At 36.6% G+C, this 18405-nt stretch overlaps 1 protein-coding gene across 2 annotated transcripts in view; it reads left to right on the forward strand.

The window, feature by feature from the left end:
- The window catches only part of LOC126162471 (transcription elongation factor B polypeptide 3), a 150094-nt gene that overhangs the window by 64176 nt on the left and 67513 nt on the right, over positions 1-18405 (forward strand). For both annotated transcript variants that reach the window (XM_049919004.1, XM_049919005.1), the window contains exon 6: positions 1336-1535. In XM_049919004.1, coding sequence (XP_049774961.1) covers positions 1336-1535 — 200 coding nt within the window. The remainder of the gene's footprint in view (positions 1-1335; positions 1536-18405) is intronic.

Raw genomic sequence — 18405 nt, forward strand, 5'->3', positions numbered from 1 at the left:
CACCATTGTTCCTCATATATGTAAATGATCTTCAGAGTAATATACAGCCAGCAGAATTAGTTCTTTTTATGGATGACACTAGTGCTGTAATCAATCCAAGCATACATACAGCATCAGAAGAAATGATAAACAATACTCTTAAAAGTGCCATTGATTGGTTTTCTGTAAATGGTCTCATTCTCAATTTTAAAAAGGCACAACATATTCAATTCTGCACATTTAGAGGTACTATACCAGTGATAAGTGTAACACATGGTGAAGAAATAATACATAGGATGGAAACTTCATAATGTTCAGGCGTCCATATTGATGAGAATTTAAACTGGAGAAAGCACATTTCGGAACACCCAAAAAATAAATAAATAAAAATAAAAAAGTTAGTTCAGTCATATTTGCTCTTAGAATCATTGTAGATTGTGGAGAGAGTTAAGTAAGTCAGTTGGAATCCTTTGCATATTTTCATTCAATAACCCAATTCTTTTGCTTCTGAAACAGCTCTGCCATCCAAAGAAAGAGAGCATACAAGATGTAGGAAAAAGTGAAAACATAATGCATATATAAAGATAAGAAATTATACCTTGAAATGAACAAACTAGAGGTTGCAGAAATTTGCACATTATTCATTGTCCGGCAGATGAAATTGGTACTGATAAATTAAGTTACGAGTCTCTATTCAAATGTGGTGTGAACTGAACAAAGGCAGTTTTGTATAGGGATATGCTGCCTTCTTCTTCTTCTTATTCTTATTTATTAAACTAAGAAGTAGTAAAGACATTTATGTAAAAATAGAACCAGTATCAGACACAATGAACAATAGAAGACTTGTATTCTAAGGGCACCTAAAAAGGCCAGATCAAAAGAGGATAACAAAAGAATTTTTTAATGTTCTTGACAGAAACCAAAAAATATCAATCACATGAATGAAAGAAATTAAATCAGACCAGAGAGAAATGGAAATAAAGAAGGAAGAAATAGGAGGAAGAGAAAAGTTCAGAGGAAAAGTAAAAAGTTTCAAGGGCTTCCAGCAGAAAACAAAGAGGAGGACAGGTGCATTATGGACAGAAGAAAGAAGACAAAAACACTGATGAAGAATGAAAAACTACTGAAAAGAAAGAAAGGACAAAATAAAGAAAACATAAATTATTTCATGTGGTTTGTAGTAGGCCAAACCAATAAAAAAATAACACCACCACATAAAAACATTTTTACGTTCGCATATCGTTGAGCCATGCTTTTGTAGCAGACTGTTCATATTAGTTATTGTGATGTTAGCTGCTTTTATACATTTGATAATCTCACACTAATTTTTATAATGTTTATTGTTCTTGATTTCAGCAATTGAGTACACAGGAGGTGTACCATATGACTTGCTTAAACCAGTCCTCATTATTGCTACACCAGATCAGTTATTCATGCTAGAACATTACAACCCCTACCTTATTGAAGAAACTGATGAACTGTGGGAATTCCATTGTAAGAAATCATTCCGCACAAAAGAGCGGGAAGAGATGGAGACGTGGCGAGAAATGTATATGGTGAGTTCATATAATGGTGATAAAAGTAATGTAAAGTGGATATCTCTACATATAAGTGGGAAATAAATAATTGTGCCCATCACTTTTTTCATGGAATTCTCCCCCTTTTTTAATTTTTTTTAAAAAACCTATAAAGGAATGAACATCCATGTTATTTCATTCATAAAAAACATATGTGACCCATTGATTTTAAATATAAAATTGATTATGTGGTGGGCATTATTGATGCCAGTGTTGAAACTATACCCAGAAACATTCCACAGCTTTTCAAGTGATTGCGGGTGGAACAACTGTCTTTATTATCATTTTGTTTCTCCTGACTGTTTGGTATTTCCAGTATGATGTGCATAGGACTTACAGAAATCCTCAGAGGCAAAAATATTGGTCACAATCAAATTAGGTGAGCAGGTGGTCCAACTGGGTTATCACACAAATGTATCCATTAAGTGGGAGTTTTATTTTCAAACCTGAGTGTTTGGAAGACTAGTGTTACTCCCACTGCAGTTTGGCTAAAATACTTCTCATTAACAAGATGTCCCCAGTGGTGCCATTGACATTTAAAACTATCTGTACAATTACGAGTAATTGATGAAAAAAAATTCGGAATTTCTATGTCTCTCAATAGCGTTAAAAAAAGTCCCATTATGTAGTCTGGTTGTGTGGTGTAATGGTTAGGGTATCAGTTTCACGTGCAGGAAGTTATGGGTTTGAATCTTGGAATGTGGTGTAAAGTGTGTGTGTGTGTGTGTGTGTGTGTGTGTGTGTGTGTGTGTGTGTGTGTGTGTGTGTGGGTGGGTGTGTGAGCACGCGCACAAGTCACGTTAAATACATCAGATGACTGATAAATGTTCCAAAAGTCTGTTTTTAGGTAAGTTGAAATTTATGAATTCTCCTAACATTTCTAGGGGAGTATAATAATGCAATTATGAGAATGAAACTATAAATTTTGCTGAAATTTATGACACTATGTTAATTCACATTATCAGGTTTTATAATTGATTATAACTTCCTGTTAATTACAATTATGTGATCTGAAATAATGTTAATGAGGTTGATCCAGTATGTAAGTGAACCATACAGTTTAATTTGCTGATAGAAACTAAGAAAAACCAGGCTTTTGTGACTTTGGTCCATTACATATTATGGATTGGGTTATATACAATCTGGTAAATTTTTGTTGGTATCGAAGTATTCATTAACTACCCTATAACTTGTACTACTACAGACTGGGGATCGTGGCTACAATCAGACTCACACATTCCCTTAAAGTTTTTAGCCCAAAAGCAAGCCATCTGGACCATGTGTCATGTTAATTCACTAAGCCCCTGTAATCATATATTTGAGTTTGGAGTTTTTTTACTGACAGTACAGTACATCTACTGGTTTCAGGGTATGTAGTTATCAACATGAACAGCTTTAAAAGTACATCATTTTCCTTTCACTGAATATCAGTCAAAGAAAAAGTTTTAATGTTGTGGACACATCCTTATCTACAATTTAAAAAAGTATCCAGTACTCTGTAAAATGCGTTTTCACTTGATGTTTACAAGAGTCGAGAGGTAACGTTGATAACTGACCATGGGTTTTCAAATAGAATTCAAAGGCTTTACTACCACCAATCTCATTCTGTTGCACATAAGAATGGTTTAGTTTCTGTTAATTATGTTTTGGGATGCAACTCAATAAAATGAATTTAATAGAGACAGTACTGTTTATTTAAATCTGCTTGATTAAGTTTTTGGAATTTGTAACCACTTAAATTCAGTAGAAAGTGCAAAAAGTTCATGTAAAAAGGCTTCAGATTTTTTTAAACGTACATGAGCATTTTATATAATTTGCTAAATTTTTCCAGGTAAATTTCAGCATACCTGTTACTAATAAGAGAAGAGAAATAATGACCCAATTTATTGTTGTTGTCATTCCTGTTTTCTTTATGGATTTTCGTAGTTCCATGTTTAATTAATCTGCAGGGTGTCCAGGCTAGAGCTATACATTAACAAATGTTTCTAATGAAAGAACTCGACATTTTATGTTTTTGGGTAAATATGCAGAGACACTCTCCAAGATGTGATCCTCACCATTTCATGAACAGTGCTGAGTCGTATGGTGCATATGCACAAATGTTTACTGTGCAATTGGCAGATGTACTCATGACAGCCAACATGTGAATGCCACAATGAAAGGTGCAGTATGTGCTGTAGTTAGCAGAGATAAATCCTTAACGGAGTTAAATCCTTAGCATATGTCTAGCAGCGTGCAAAAAGAGTGGAATGTGGATTCTCTCACATGTAAATCCATTTATCTGTGGGCTTGATTTCTTTGTGAAAGGGAAGTTTGATTTCAAATGCTGGAAAAATCTTAAAATGCATATGTGTTACGAGACTGTGGACACAAAGCATTCACTAGAAGCCCATGTAAATTCATTAGACAAGTTAGTAGAGAATTAGCCATACCTCATTCCCTCGCTCCATGGTGCACTGTTGAATATGAGGAAGTGAGGTACCAGGAGAAGTGATTGAGTATGAAAGAGACACACCAAAAGTTGTTTTTTAAATATTATTTTAATTTTTTAATTATCTCAACATCTTGACAGTTAACAAACTATGCCATTCCAACAGGATGGTGTCCCACCCCACTATCATGGGGGCATTACCACATTTTCCCATCAAATGTTTCTTGAGTGTTAGATCAGAAGGTAGGGTGCCATAGCCTGGCCCCTTCCATCTCCCAATCTGATTCCACTGGATTTCAGTGCATGGGGATTTATCAAGGACATTATTTACAGCACAAAGGTTCATAATCTGGTAAATTCAAGAAAATGGACCTACACCACAGTAAAGGCCATAACATGTGTCATGCTTATGAACATGTAGCAAGAAGTAGAGCTACAAGCAGTTCCAACATTAAACTATGCCAACATGCACAAAAATGTTTGAGCCCCCATGTACAGTGTTGGACAAATAGTTATAGTAAACCTGAATAGGCAATGAAACACAAACAAATGTTTTTCTATACCTCTAGCCCAGACATCCTGCACTTTGTTTCTTTTAATACATGCTGGTCATGGTATAATATAATCTATGATGTTGATCATTTACATGGATATGCAGTTCAATAAAAGTAAGACAGTAAAATGTGTGTTGATTCAGGGCCATAATGAATGCCATATTTTTTTTCTGGAATGTATACAGACCTCACATCCAAATTAGGGTACAGTGCACCAACTATTCACCAGTTTTTACCAGTATACAATAGACATTGAATCTCAAGAGTGTTATTCCCCCTGTAATCAGTGATAAGTTTCTGCTAGCACACAGCTTAAAATGAAAACACTGGACAAGTGACCCAATGCTTCCCGCGAAGTTATCAATGAAAGGTATAAAGCCAGTAAATGAGTCTGCAGTCAGTTTAACAGACTTTATTTATAATAATTTAGACTGAAAGTTACAAATAAAATACCTGAGAAATATGCACTGTGTTCCCCTTTATCTCGAATTCTTTTCTTGGGGTATTATCATAAGTGGTTTGCATTTAAAGGTCCTTATTCTTCTCATACTTTTGTCAGAAGACCCAGAGAAATTAATGTGTAATTAAGAGGTTGTCCAGAAATTGCAATCACCAACTGAATTTAAAATTATTGGAATGTATGGGTCAGCTGCTTAGTTTTTGTTTTAGTTCTCATTATTCATGTGTACCACATAGTTGCTTTTCAGTTGGAAATAAAAGCACACTGAATTTTATGTAGGTATGGATGTTTGCTGCCACCATCACAAAATAATTATTGTTGTAAAACATTCAATTATGAAATTATAGAGGTAGACTGCCCAGTTAGTGATAGTAACTGACATTAAATGGGAGCACCACAGGTAACCCAGAAGAGTCTTCCCATTACTGTACCCCCTCCACAGCCTAAAGAGTTATCCTTCCATTTATATGTTGTTGCTACCTGTGTTTGCAAATGCAGACATTGGGAGACCATAAATTGCAAATAATAGTGTTGCTTGTTACAAAATCTATTCAGGAAACAACTGAACATACATAAAAATATTTTTATTTAACTTACAGATGTTGTAGTCTTTGTCTCTTCAAACTACACACTGCCTGTATTCAAATGCTTGTCCCAGCAGTTTTCCATTTTGCCCAGAAATCCTGGAAAAGTCCCTTTTGGGATATGCTGTAGTATGTGTGACAAATTCTCCTTAATGTCATCAGTAGTGTCAAAATGGTATGTTTTCAGTATGTGTTTTAATTTTTGGAACAAGTTAAACTTCATGGAAAGAAGCCTGATAAGTATACTGGCTGAAGACAGTCATTTGTTTTTTGGCACAAAATTCCTCACTTTGCAAAGGCAAGTGTGCAGGAGCATTTTTATATAACCTAAGAATCACAAGTTGTTTTTCTGAAACAGTGCTCTCTTTTTGTTGTTGCACTTTACACAATAAATCGTAATGATGTGGAATGAATAATTTTGCATTCAAATCACAAATTAATTCATATGTATGGTTACATGCTGAACATTTCTAGAAAGAAGAAAAAAAATAGATTGTTAGATGTGTGTTATTAGTTCCTACCACTACCTTTTTCAATTACAATAATAGAAATTCTTCTACGGAATTGGAGAAGTTGTCAAGGAGAAACTTTCTCAGTTTGTTGTCAGATTTTACTGTGCTGACTGTCACACATTTTATATCAGTGGGAAAGCGATCAAAAATTTTTGTTGCAGCAGTGTACACCCATTTTTGTCCAAAAGACAACCGTAGTGGTATTGTACAAGGGTGGTTTGAAAAGTTCTCAGAATCACCATGAGAGGTCAGTGCTAGCGCAATGAGTTGTTCGTGTGATATTCATTGGACTGTTGCCTGTAAACACATGCCACATCAGTGCTCTTGGAAGGGAGTTGTGGCGGTGATGTGACTCTGTTATTGTTCCCATGTAGTGATTTGCGAAGATGGAAAAAATAGAGATTCGAGCAGGGTTTAAGTACTTTGTAAGGAAAGTATGAAAGCAAAGGACATTCATACTGATTTCCAGAATACGCTGGGGGACTCTGTTCCTTCATATTCAAGTGTTGCCAAGTGGACAAATGAATTTAAATTTGATGATCCGCGCAGTGGTCGACCAAGACATGTCTCTACCTCTACTCCAGAAATCATTACAAAAGTGCACAAAATGGTCATGGAGGATTGCTGATTAAAAGTGTGTCAAATTGCTTACTCTTGCTAGATGGCATCAGAAAGGGTACATCACATTTTAACTGAAGAATTAGAAATGAAAAAATTATCTCCAAGATGGGTGCTGCGACTCTTGACGCTGGATCAAAAACACTTGAGAATGGACAAATTGGAACAATGTTTGGATTGTTTTAGGAGAAACGAACAAGATTTTTTGTGCCAGTTTGTAACCACAGGTGAAACTTGGGTGCACTACTATACCCCAGAGACAAAACAACAGTCAGAGCAGTGGAAACATGCTGATCTGACAGGAAAGGTCATGGCATCAGTTCTCTGGGAGCTGAAGGCGATTCTGTTTGTAGATTATCTCCCCACTGGGCAAACAATTACTGGAGAATATTATGCTAACCCCCTGGACCAATTTCAACAAAAGATACATGAAAAAAGGCAGGGTTTAGCTAGGAAGAAAGTCATCTTCCATCAAGACAATGCGTGCCCGCACTCGTGCCGTCACCATGGAAAAATTACGTGAACTATGGTATGAATTTTTGCCACACCCACCTTATTCACCTGATATGGTTGTCAGACTTCCATCTCGACCAAAACTGAAAATTTTTTGTGGTGGACAAAGCTTCACTTCGAACGAAGAATTGATAGCCGAACTTGAACATGTTTTTGAGCAACAAAGACTTTCTTTCTTAAAGATGAGTTACCCCTGAACATTTTTCCATATGACATTACTGAATTAAAATATGCCATCTTACTGATTTGTCTCTCCCCAAGATTTACAATGATTCTAAGTGCAAATGTGGCTGAACTAAGTTGTTTTAGGAGTTTCAGAATATGTTTTCTCCAGTTTAAATTCTCATCAATAGGGTCACCTAAGAATTTTGAAGTCTCCACGCTTTTTATTATTTCCTTACCACGTGTTACACTTATCGTTAGTGTAGTACACCTGGATTTGCAGGACTGAATATGTTGTGTCTTTTTAAAATTTGCAGAAAACCAATTAATGATACATTTATGAACTTTGTATACCATTTTTTCTGATTCTTTATGTATGGCTGGATTGATTACAATACTACTGTTGTCTGCAAGAAGAACTAAATCTGCTTGTTGTCTATTCATTTCCATATATGAAGAGGAGTGGTGGATCTAAGATTGAGCCTTTGGGAACCCGTTTTGATTTCTCCCCAGTCAGAATTATGTCCCCTGACTATATTGTTTGAATTAGTAAGTACAAGTTTCTGCATTTGTTGTGTTAGATATGGCATTATCAAATGGTTGGCTATACCATAAATCCCATAAAAGTTCAGTTTATCTAGGAGGGTAATGTGAATCACACAGTCAAGTGCCTGAGATATTTCACAGAAAATACCAACTGACACTTTTTTATTATTTAATGGTTGTAAAACCTGGTTAGTGAACATGTAAATGGCATTCTCAGTAGAGTAACTCTCCTGAACTTTTTCTCCCTATGCATTCTAATGTATTTAAGCAATTATTATTAAATTCATTTGCTACCTGTGACTCTACATTTATTACCTGTTGCAATTCAGTTGTGATGTTATTCTGTTTTGTGACCGGCTGTCCTGTGTTTCGTTTCACTACATATAGCCTCATGTCTGTTGCAAGAATTACACATTTCTGACATTGTGTGTATGATCCTTGATTTTTTAATAACCTTTCTTAGTAATTTTGAGTATTTTTTGTAGTGTGCAACTACAGAAGAATCTTTACTTGTTCTTTACAACATACACATTTTTCTTTTCCCTTCACAAGATACCCCTGTAGTAATCCATGGCTTTTTAGGTCATGCACAAAGCTATTTTCAAACAGTTATATGAATTTATCGTAGAATAGATTAAATTTTCTGTTACCATTTGGTTCCTTATAAATTTCATTTCAGGTCATTTCTTGTAAACTATTCTTAAAAAAACATTTGTCCTGGAGTTATTAATTGTTCTAACAAATTTCCTCTAAGGAGTATCCATACTGTAAGGCACTAAGTTATTTATCTTGGCTAACTGTCCATCATGATGAGAGAGAGCATTTGCTGCTTGGTTAACAGTTACTTTCTTGCTTTGAGCTTCACCAAAGAAAACATTATCGATTAGTGCTCTTCTGTCTCTACCCACCCATGTTATAAAGCTGAATACTTTAGGATTCAAGTAAGGTTTCCAGATCATTTTTCCTATCAGACTCCTTCAGAAAATCTACATTGAAGTCACCACAGACAAAACTGCATGCTACTTTCTGACAGATAGCACAGTAAAGAATATGGAATCCTCATAAAAAGTTCAAAATTTCCCAGTGGAGATAACATAGAGTTACAGTTAAAAGTGAAATATTTTCAGTAATAATTCACAAGCACACATTTTCTGTGTGCTGATCGCTACAAAATCTACTTGTCTTAATGTTTTTGAACTTGTATTCTGTCTTAATACATGTGAAAACTCCTCCTTTTTCTTTATTAGTTATGCTTAATTAACCTACTAAGAGTTTAATCTTCTACATGTAACTTATCTAACCCTGTGGTTATGCGGTGCTCAGGTGTACAGAGGAAGTCTGTCTTTTTGGAGCTTTCTAAAGTTTCCACCAGACAGACAAAAAACTCTTCTACCTTATTACTCAGTCCTACAACATTTTAGTGAAATAAGCTAACCTTACTTTTCTGTGCCTTCTTAAGTATTTTGTGGGGCTTGTTTCAAAACAGGGTACCTGAATCCCAATTTTAACGTAAAAAAGGTTTCTCTCTGACACCATAACCACAGACATCCTTCTTTTTGTGATGGTGGCTCCTGTTATATTATATGTGAGAACCTTAGCCAACCTATCTGTTCCTCTCCTATTCAGGTGTAGGCCATGTCTATTATATCCCCATCTCCCAGTTGTAGCAACAGCACTTATGTGAAATATAATTTCTACTTTTCAGTTGGGCCTGCAGCATAGGTTATATCATAATAAGGCATACATTACATTACAATACGATACAAAATGAGCTTACAATATTCCAATATATAGTCCAACAAAATATGTTCTGTCTGAGTATAATGCACTAACTGTACGGATGAAAAAACACACGAAACCTAAAACACACATCATTCACAGAGACATAACATTAATAAGAGAAAAAACTAAACAGAAAGCAAATGATATACTCAGTACTAATACTGGAATAAAATAAACCAAATCTTAAACAATAAAACCATAAAATAAACAGTCTGAACAAACAACAATCTAAAAAAGAAAATTCAATCTGGAAAAAACAAAATCCCAGCTTTTGCCATCCCAGGCATATACAAAATTTCGTATAATAACTGCATAACCCTCACCCCCATGAACCATAGACCTTGTCTTTGGTGGGGAGGCATGCACCTCAGTGATAAGATAGCCATACCATAGGAGCAGCCACAGTGGAGGGGTATCTGTTGAGACGCCAGACAAATGTGTGATTCCTTTTCAGTGTGGATGATTGACTGATCTGGCCTTGTAACATTAACCAAGACAGCCTTGCTGTGCTGGTACTGCAAATGGCTGAAGCAAGGGGAAACTACTGCTGTAATTTTTGCTGATGGCATGCAGTTTTACTGTACGGTTAAATGATGATGGCGTCCTCTTGGATAAAATATTCTGGAGGTAAAATAGTCCCCCATTCGGATCTCCGGGTGGGGACTACTCAGGAGTATGTCGTTATCCGGAATCTACGAATCGGAGCATGAAGTGTCAGATCACTTAATAGGTAAGGTAGGTTAGAAAATTTAAAAAGGTAAATAAATAGGTTAACGTCAGATATAGTGAGAATTAGCAAAGTTCGCTGATGGGAGGAACAAGACGTCTGGTTAGGTGAATACAGGGTTATAATTACAAAATCAAATAGGGGTAATGCAGGAGTAGGTTTAATAATGAATGAAAAAATAGGAGCATGGATACGTCACTACCAACAGCATAGTGAATGCATTATTGTAGGCAAGATTAAACACGCAGTCCACACCTACCACAATAGTACAAGTTTATATGCCAACTGATTCCACAGATGATGAAGGGACTGAAGAAATGTGTGATGCAATGAAAGAAATTATTAAGACAGTTAATGGAGACAAAAATTTAATTGTCGTAGGGTACTGAAGTTCGATAGTAGGAAAAGTAAGAGAAGGAAAAGTGGTAGGTGAATATGGAATGGGGGTAAGGAATGAAAGAGGAAGTCACCTGGTAGAATTTTGCACAGAGCATAACTTAATCATAGCTAACACTTGGTTCAAGAATCGTGAAAGAATGTTGTATACATGGAAGAGGCCTGGAGGCACTGGAAAGTTTCAGATAGATTATAGAATGGTAAGACAGAGATTTAGGAACCAGGTTTTAAATTATAAGACATTTCCAGGGGCAGATGTGGATTCTCAACACAATTTATTGGTTATGAACTGTAGATTAAAGTTGAAGAAACTGCAGAAAGATAGGAATTTAAGGAGAAGGGACCTGGATAAACTGAAAGAACTACAGGCTGTAGGATGTTTCAGTGAGAGCATTATGGAACGATTGACAAGAATAGGGGAAAGAAATACAGCAGAAGATAGAAGAAGAATGGGTAGCTTTGAGAGATGATATTGAAGGCAGCAGAGGATTGTAGATTGTATTTTATTGGTCCTGTTGTCTACATAGCAGCTTATGCATAAGACATTGGACAAGTCAAGTTATAAATATACAGGCTGAAAGTAATTTCAAGGCATACATATTTAAGCTTACAATAATACACTTTACACACAAGTATTTATATAACACATTTCATAAATTTAAATATTCTTCAATGGAATAAAAGCAGTGATGCTGTAAATATGACTTTAGAGATTTTCCAAATGTATTGACCTCAGTGATAGCTTTTATGTTTTCAGGAAGTTTGTTATAAAGCTTAACTCCCATGTGAAAAGTACCTTTTTGGCACAGTGCTGTGCTGATTTGAGTCATATGTAAGTTCCTGTTTTGTCTGGTAAAGTGCTCATGTATATCACAGTTTTTTTGTAGCCTCTGGTCCTTGCCTATTACATTTAATTTAAAGAACAAAAGGGTTTCCATAATGTATACACACGGTAATGGGGGAATACCAGATTTCTTAAACAGGGGTTTACAAGAGTCTCTAGGCTTGCACCCAAACAAGATTCTAATGGACCTTTTTTGTAGTTTAAAAGTGCTATTAGCTATTTTAGAGTTTCCCCAGAAGGTGACCCCATATCTAAGACGAGAATGAAAGTACGCATGATATGCATTCAAAACTGTTTTCTCACTACAGCATGATTTTAATGAACAAAGTAGATAACATGTTTTGCTCAGTTCTGCATTGAGACATTCAATATGCTTATTCCATCTGATGTTACTCTGCAGCCAAAGTCCTAAGAATTTGGTTTCAGTACTGTTACCAACTGGTTCGTCATTGATAGAGACTGATGGGATAAACATGTCCTTGTTAGGAACATTGTGGAATTTTAGAGCAACGGTTTTCTTACTGTTTATTACAAGCTGATTACTCTGTGCCCAGCTGCTAAGTTGTTTCGTTACCGTGTTTACTGTCTGCTGTAACTGTTCATCGTCGTCTCCTTTTAGTAGAATTGTGGTGTCATCTGCAAATATGATTGATTTGTGTGCATCAATATTTAAGCTTAGATCATTTATGTACAGAAGAAACAGAAGGGGTCCCAATACGGATCCTTGGGGTACACCACATTTTATTTGTTTATAGTCAGATAAGTGATTAGATACAGTTTTTAGTTCAATATTTGTGTGCTTGACGCACACTGCCTGCATACGATTTGTCAGGAAGGAACTGATCCACTTGTTGGACAGACCTCGAATACCATATCTTTCTAGCTTTGATAGCAGAATTTTATGGTCCACCATGTCAAAAGCTTTTGACAAGTCAATAAAGACTCCTATTGTTTCCTGTTTTTTGTCCATCAGGTTTAGGATGGAATTGATGCACTCATAGACAGCAGTTGTCGTTGACCTCTTATTTCTGAATCCATGTTGTTCATTACATAGGATGCTGTTTTTATTTATAAATTTCATAAGTTTCTCATACATAACTTTTTCCAGTACTTTAGAGATGCAGGAGGAAATTGTGATGGGTCTGTAGTTATTTACATTGTCTTTATCCCCTTTTTTATATACAGGAATAACTTTTGATGTTTTTAACACATCAGGGAAAGTGCCTGCCTGAAGTGAGCAGTCGCATAAATGTGTGAGTACTTCAATTAGGTTTGATGCGCTCTTCTTTAACATTGTTGCAGGTATACCATCAATACCTGCCGATTTGGAATTTTTTAGTCCTTTTATTGCTTTAGCTACTTCATCTTGTGAAACAGAACTGATGTACATTGATCCTCTACATGTACTTATTTTATATTCATTTGCCTGGATGCTCTTAATGTTTGATTGTAACATATTTTCAGCAACACCTGTGAAAAAGTTGTTAAATGTGTTAGCTACTTCTAAGGGGTTTGTTACTTTTTTATTTTTATGTGATAGTGTTATATTTTTCCAAGGTTGTCTGTATTCTCCACATTCTTTTTTTATAACACTCCACATAGCCTTTGATTTATTAGCTGAATTATAAATGATTTCATCATTATGCATTATTTTTGCTGCTTTTATTACTTTTCTTAATATTTTGGAGTATTTTTTATAGTATGCGCGTACTACAGGTGAGGAATTTTTTGAGTTACATATTTCATGAAGTAGTCTTTTCTTCTGGCATGAAACCCTTATTCCCTTTGTGATCCAGCTGTTTGTTCTAGAGTTTCCCTGTATGGTTAATGTTTTCAGTGGGAATGCAAGTTCAAAGAAATGGGTTAATGTATCAATGAAAGTGTCGAATTATTCATTTATATCGTTCATTTTGTACACTCCTAGCCATTTTTCTTTCTGTAATAAGTTGTTGAAAAAAGACATGTTGTTAATAATACTGCCTTGTACTTTTATGCTTAATATTTGAGCAAGATGATCACTAAAACCTGCATTGAAAATTTTTAGTGAGGTGTTGTGTAAACTCTTCTTTACTAGAAACTGATCAAGAGCTGTTTGACAAGTTTCTGATACTCGGGTAGCTGCTTTTACTTCAGCCTTTAAATTGTAGGACGTTGCAAGGTTCAAAATGGTCTCCCTATTTCCACTATTCGTGAGGAAGTCAATATTGAAGTCACCACAGATTATCAATTCACAATCCATTTTATTTACTTTATTTAGCAATGAATCCATTTTGTTTAAGAAAAGTTCAAAATTCCCGGACGGTGATCGGTAAACTGTAGCAATAACCAGGTTGAACTGAGTAATTTTTATGGCTGCAATTTCATAATCCTTTTCGACATTTGCCCTAGTTAAGTCAGGTAGTGTAATAAAATCTACATTATCCTTTGTGTAAATTGCTACCCCACCCTGTTTGCTGTTTTTCCTGCAGTAGTAAGCAGCCAAGACAAATTTGTTTATTTTCGTATTCTGGATTAATTCTGGGTTAAGCCAGTGCTCTGAAATGCATAACACTGAGATATCATTAAGTTCATGTGTTAATAGAACGTTAATTTCATCGATCTTATTACGCAGGGATTGCACATTATGGTGATAAATTGGCGTATTCACGATTTGGTAATTGGGAATGATATTTACAGCATCACATACCTCTAGTTTAAATTAGGAACGTCAGCAGCGTTGTATTTTCGTTCTTCTTTCTTGTTTATTTTGTTTTCCTCGCTGTTGGAAGGATGTTCAGGAAGCTGATAAATTGTTCTATCCCTTACAAGTCTTTCTTTGATTATTTCACTAACACGATCACAAACAAATCTTTTCCCATCATAGTTCAAATGCGTTCCATGCTTCGTGTGCAGATTTCCATGTAGCTTGCTTATATCCAGTACATCGCACTTAGTGTATTGAGAACACAGTTTCCTTATTTTAATGTTTGTTTTCCGAATTTCTTTGTTTACACACGAATTATAAATCAGATCATGTCTATGAGGAAGTGTGGCAACTACTGTGTTTCTGCATTTATTGGCTTGTAAAAAATTCTGTAGCGTTTTCACGCAAACCTCTGCTTCATTTTTTGCCACATCGTTTGAACCCATTATACAGATGATAAAGTCATTTTCTTGCATTAATTTCGTCTGAGAGTTAATGTCTACAACATTTTTACATCCCGCTCCCGGTTTCACTACACTAGTCACTGCTATGTCGCGATTTTTCTCACGGAGCATGCTGGATATAGATTCCTGCCATGACTGTCTGTTAGTAATAGCACACTACTCTTTTTCCCTGATGATCTGTGTTTGTTGTTGACATTATTTGAAAAAACGCTATTCATTTTCAGTTCACTGTCTTTTTCAAGTTCACAATCATTTGGAGAGTCGTTATCACAGTCACTTGTTTGCAAAACATGATATTTGTTTTTCTCCGAAAATGTGACATTTTTAGCAGACTTTGTTGTTCTTTTTGTAGTTGGAACACTATTTTTGTACGGCACTTTTACCCACTCGGACGATATATTACTTTTGTCTTGCATCACTTCACTTAGGATCAAGTAGATAAAAAGATGAGGGCTAGTAGAAATCCTTGGGTAATATAAGATACATTGAATGTAATTGATGAAAGGAGAAAATATAAAAATGCAGTGAATGAAGCAGGGGAAAAGGAGTAAAAATGTCTCAAAAATGAGAGGGGAAGCAAGTGCAAAATGGCTAAGCAGGGATGGCTAGAGGACAAATGTAAGGATGTAGAGGCGTGTATCACTAGTGGTAAGATAGATACTGCGTACAGGATAATTGAAGAGACCTTTGGAGAAAGGAGAACCACCTGTATGAATATCAAGAGCTCAGATGGAAAACCAGTCCTAAGCAAAGAAGGGAAAGCAGAAAGGTGGAAGGAGCATATAGAGGATTCTACAAGGGGGGACCCAAAAGAAACCGGATTGTTGTCATAAAAAATGTATTGATGAACCTTTTTACAAAATCACTTCAGTCACCTTCAGAATACTCTCCATTACATGCGATGCACTTGTCAAGTCTTGCGAAGCTGTTTTTACCACCTCCACATCATCATAACGCTCCCCTTTTAGTGTTTTTTTCATTCGTGGAAATAGGAAAAAGTCGCACGGGGCTAGGTCCGGCGAATATGGAGTGTGGGGAATGACAGACCACCTCTGAGATGCCAAACAGTGGGTCACTCTTAAGGCCATGTGTGCTGGAGTTTTGTCGTGATGCAGAAACCAGTCACCTGATTACCAAAGTTCTGGGCGTTTCCTCCTCACATCCTCTCACAGATGCCTTAAACCATCCAAATAAAAGTGCTGGTTAACAGTCTGGCCAGGGGGTACGAATTCCCGATCCACAATTCCACGAGCATCAAAAAAGACAATGATAATAGTCTTCACATTTGACCTCACTTTCCTTGCTTTTTTTGATCTGGGAGAGTTGGGAGTCCTCCACTGGCTTGACGCTTGCTTGGTTTCTGGGTCATACCCGTAAGACCAACTCTCATCCCCTGTAATGACTTTGTTCAAGAAGTTTGGATCACGTGCAGTCTTTGTTTTCAAGTCCTGACACACATTCATGCGGATGGTTTTTTGCTCCTGTGTGAGAAGGTGCGGAACAAATTTAGCAGCAACACGGCTCGTGCAAATCCTCACTCAAAATCCACTGGCACAAGCTCCAACTTATTCCTGTCTCTGGTGAAATTTGGTTGATCATTTGGCGACGATTCTCGTTGACCTTTTGGTGGACCTTTTCAGTGTTCTCATTTTGCGATGTTGAAGGGTGTCCAGAACGAGCTTGGTCTTCAGCACACATCTCACCACGTTTAAAGCGCCCAAATCACTCGAAAACCTGTGTACGGCTCATAGCATCCTCCTAGAAAGCTTCCTGAAGCATTTGGTGTGTTTCCGTTGCAGTTTTTTTTAAGCAGGAAACAAAATTTCACACTCACTCTTTGTTCTTTTAAAGTTGCCATAACGACTTCGCAGAGGTAACCCGCCAACAGTCAGAGAAACACAATACCACACTTGCACGTTCACCTCTACACTGACGCCGTCTGCACAGCTGTTTCATGAAGGTCTCTACTAACACCATTTAGCGTGAGAACCCTGCACTACGTCTACGAGTGGCAGCGCCCTCAGAGTCCGGTTTGTTATGGGTCCCCCCCCTCGTATACAAGGGTGATGTACTTGAGGGCTACATTGTGGAAATGGAAGAGGATGTAGATGAAGATGAAATGGGAGATGTGATACTGCATGAAGAATTTGACAGAGCACTGAAAGATCTAAGTCGAAATTAGGCCCTGGGAGTAGACAACATTCCATTAGAACTACTGATAGCCTTGGGAGAGCTAGTCACGACAAAACGCTTCCATCTGGTGAGCAAGATGTATGAGACAGACGAAATAGCCTCATACTTCAAGAAGAATATAGTAATTCAAATCCCAAAGAAAGCAGGTGTTGACAGGTGTGAAAATTACCAAACTATCAGTTTAATAAGTCATGGATGCAAAATACTAACATGAGTTCTTTACAGACGAATGGAAAAACTAGTAGAAGCTGACCTCGGGGAAGATCAGTTTGGCTACCATAGAAATATTGGAACACGCTACGCAATAATGCCCCTACAACTTATCTTAGAAGATAGATTAAGGAAAGGCAAACCTACGTGTATCGCATTTGTAGACTTAAAAAAAGCTTTTGACGATGTTGACTTGAGTATTCTCTTTCAAATTCTGATGGTGTCAGGGGTAAAATACAGGGAGTGAAAGGCTATTTACAACTTGTACAGAAACGAGATAGCAGTTATAAGAGCCTAGGGGCATGGAAGGGAAGCAGTGGCTGAGAAAGGAGTGAGACAGGGTTGCAGCCTATCTCTGATGTTATTCAATCTGTATATTGAGCAAGCAGTGAAGAAAACAAAAGAAAAATTTGAGTCAGAATTAAAATCCACAGAGAAGAAATAAAAACGTTGAGGTTTGCCGACGACATTGTAATTCTGTCAGAGACAGCACTGGAGCTAGAAGAGCAGTTGAACAGAGTGAACAGTGTCTTGAAAAGAGAATATAAGATGAACCTCAATAAAAGCAAAACAAGAATATTGGAGTGTAGTCAAATTAAATCAGGAATGGTAAGGGAATTAGATTAGGAAATGAGACATTAGATTAGGAACTGAGACACTTAAACTGGTAGATGAGTTTTGCTGTTTGGGGAGCAAAATAACAGATGATTAGATGTGTAAATCACATAACTAATGAGGAGGGAGTGAATAGAATTGGGGAGAGGAGAAATTTGTGGCACAACTTGACTAGATGAACGGCTTGGTTGGTAGGATATGTTCTGGGCATTAAGGGATAACCAATTTAGCATTGGGGGGAAGCATGGGAGGTAAAAATCATAGAGGGAGACCAAGAGATGAATACGCTAAGCAGATTCAGAAGGATGTACGTTGCAGTAGTTACTCACAGATGAATAAGCTTTTACAGGATAGGGTAGCATGGAGAGCTGCATAAAACCAGTCTCTGGACTGAAGACAACAACAACAACAACTACTACTACTACTACTACTACTACTACTACTGTGCAAAATTCTGTATCTGTCAAAGAGGAAGAAATTTTAACATTGGTTTCAAAGAACACACAAAAAATTCCAACAGCAGTCTATGAAGCTTTTTCCAGCTTCTCAGAAACC

The sequence above is a fragment of the Schistocerca cancellata genome, chromosome 2 (genome assembly GCF_023864275.1).
Source record: "Schistocerca cancellata isolate TAMUIC-IGC-003103 chromosome 2, iqSchCanc2.1, whole genome shotgun sequence".
Taxonomy (NCBI): Eukaryota; Metazoa; Arthropoda; class Insecta; order Orthoptera; family Acrididae; genus Schistocerca; species Schistocerca cancellata.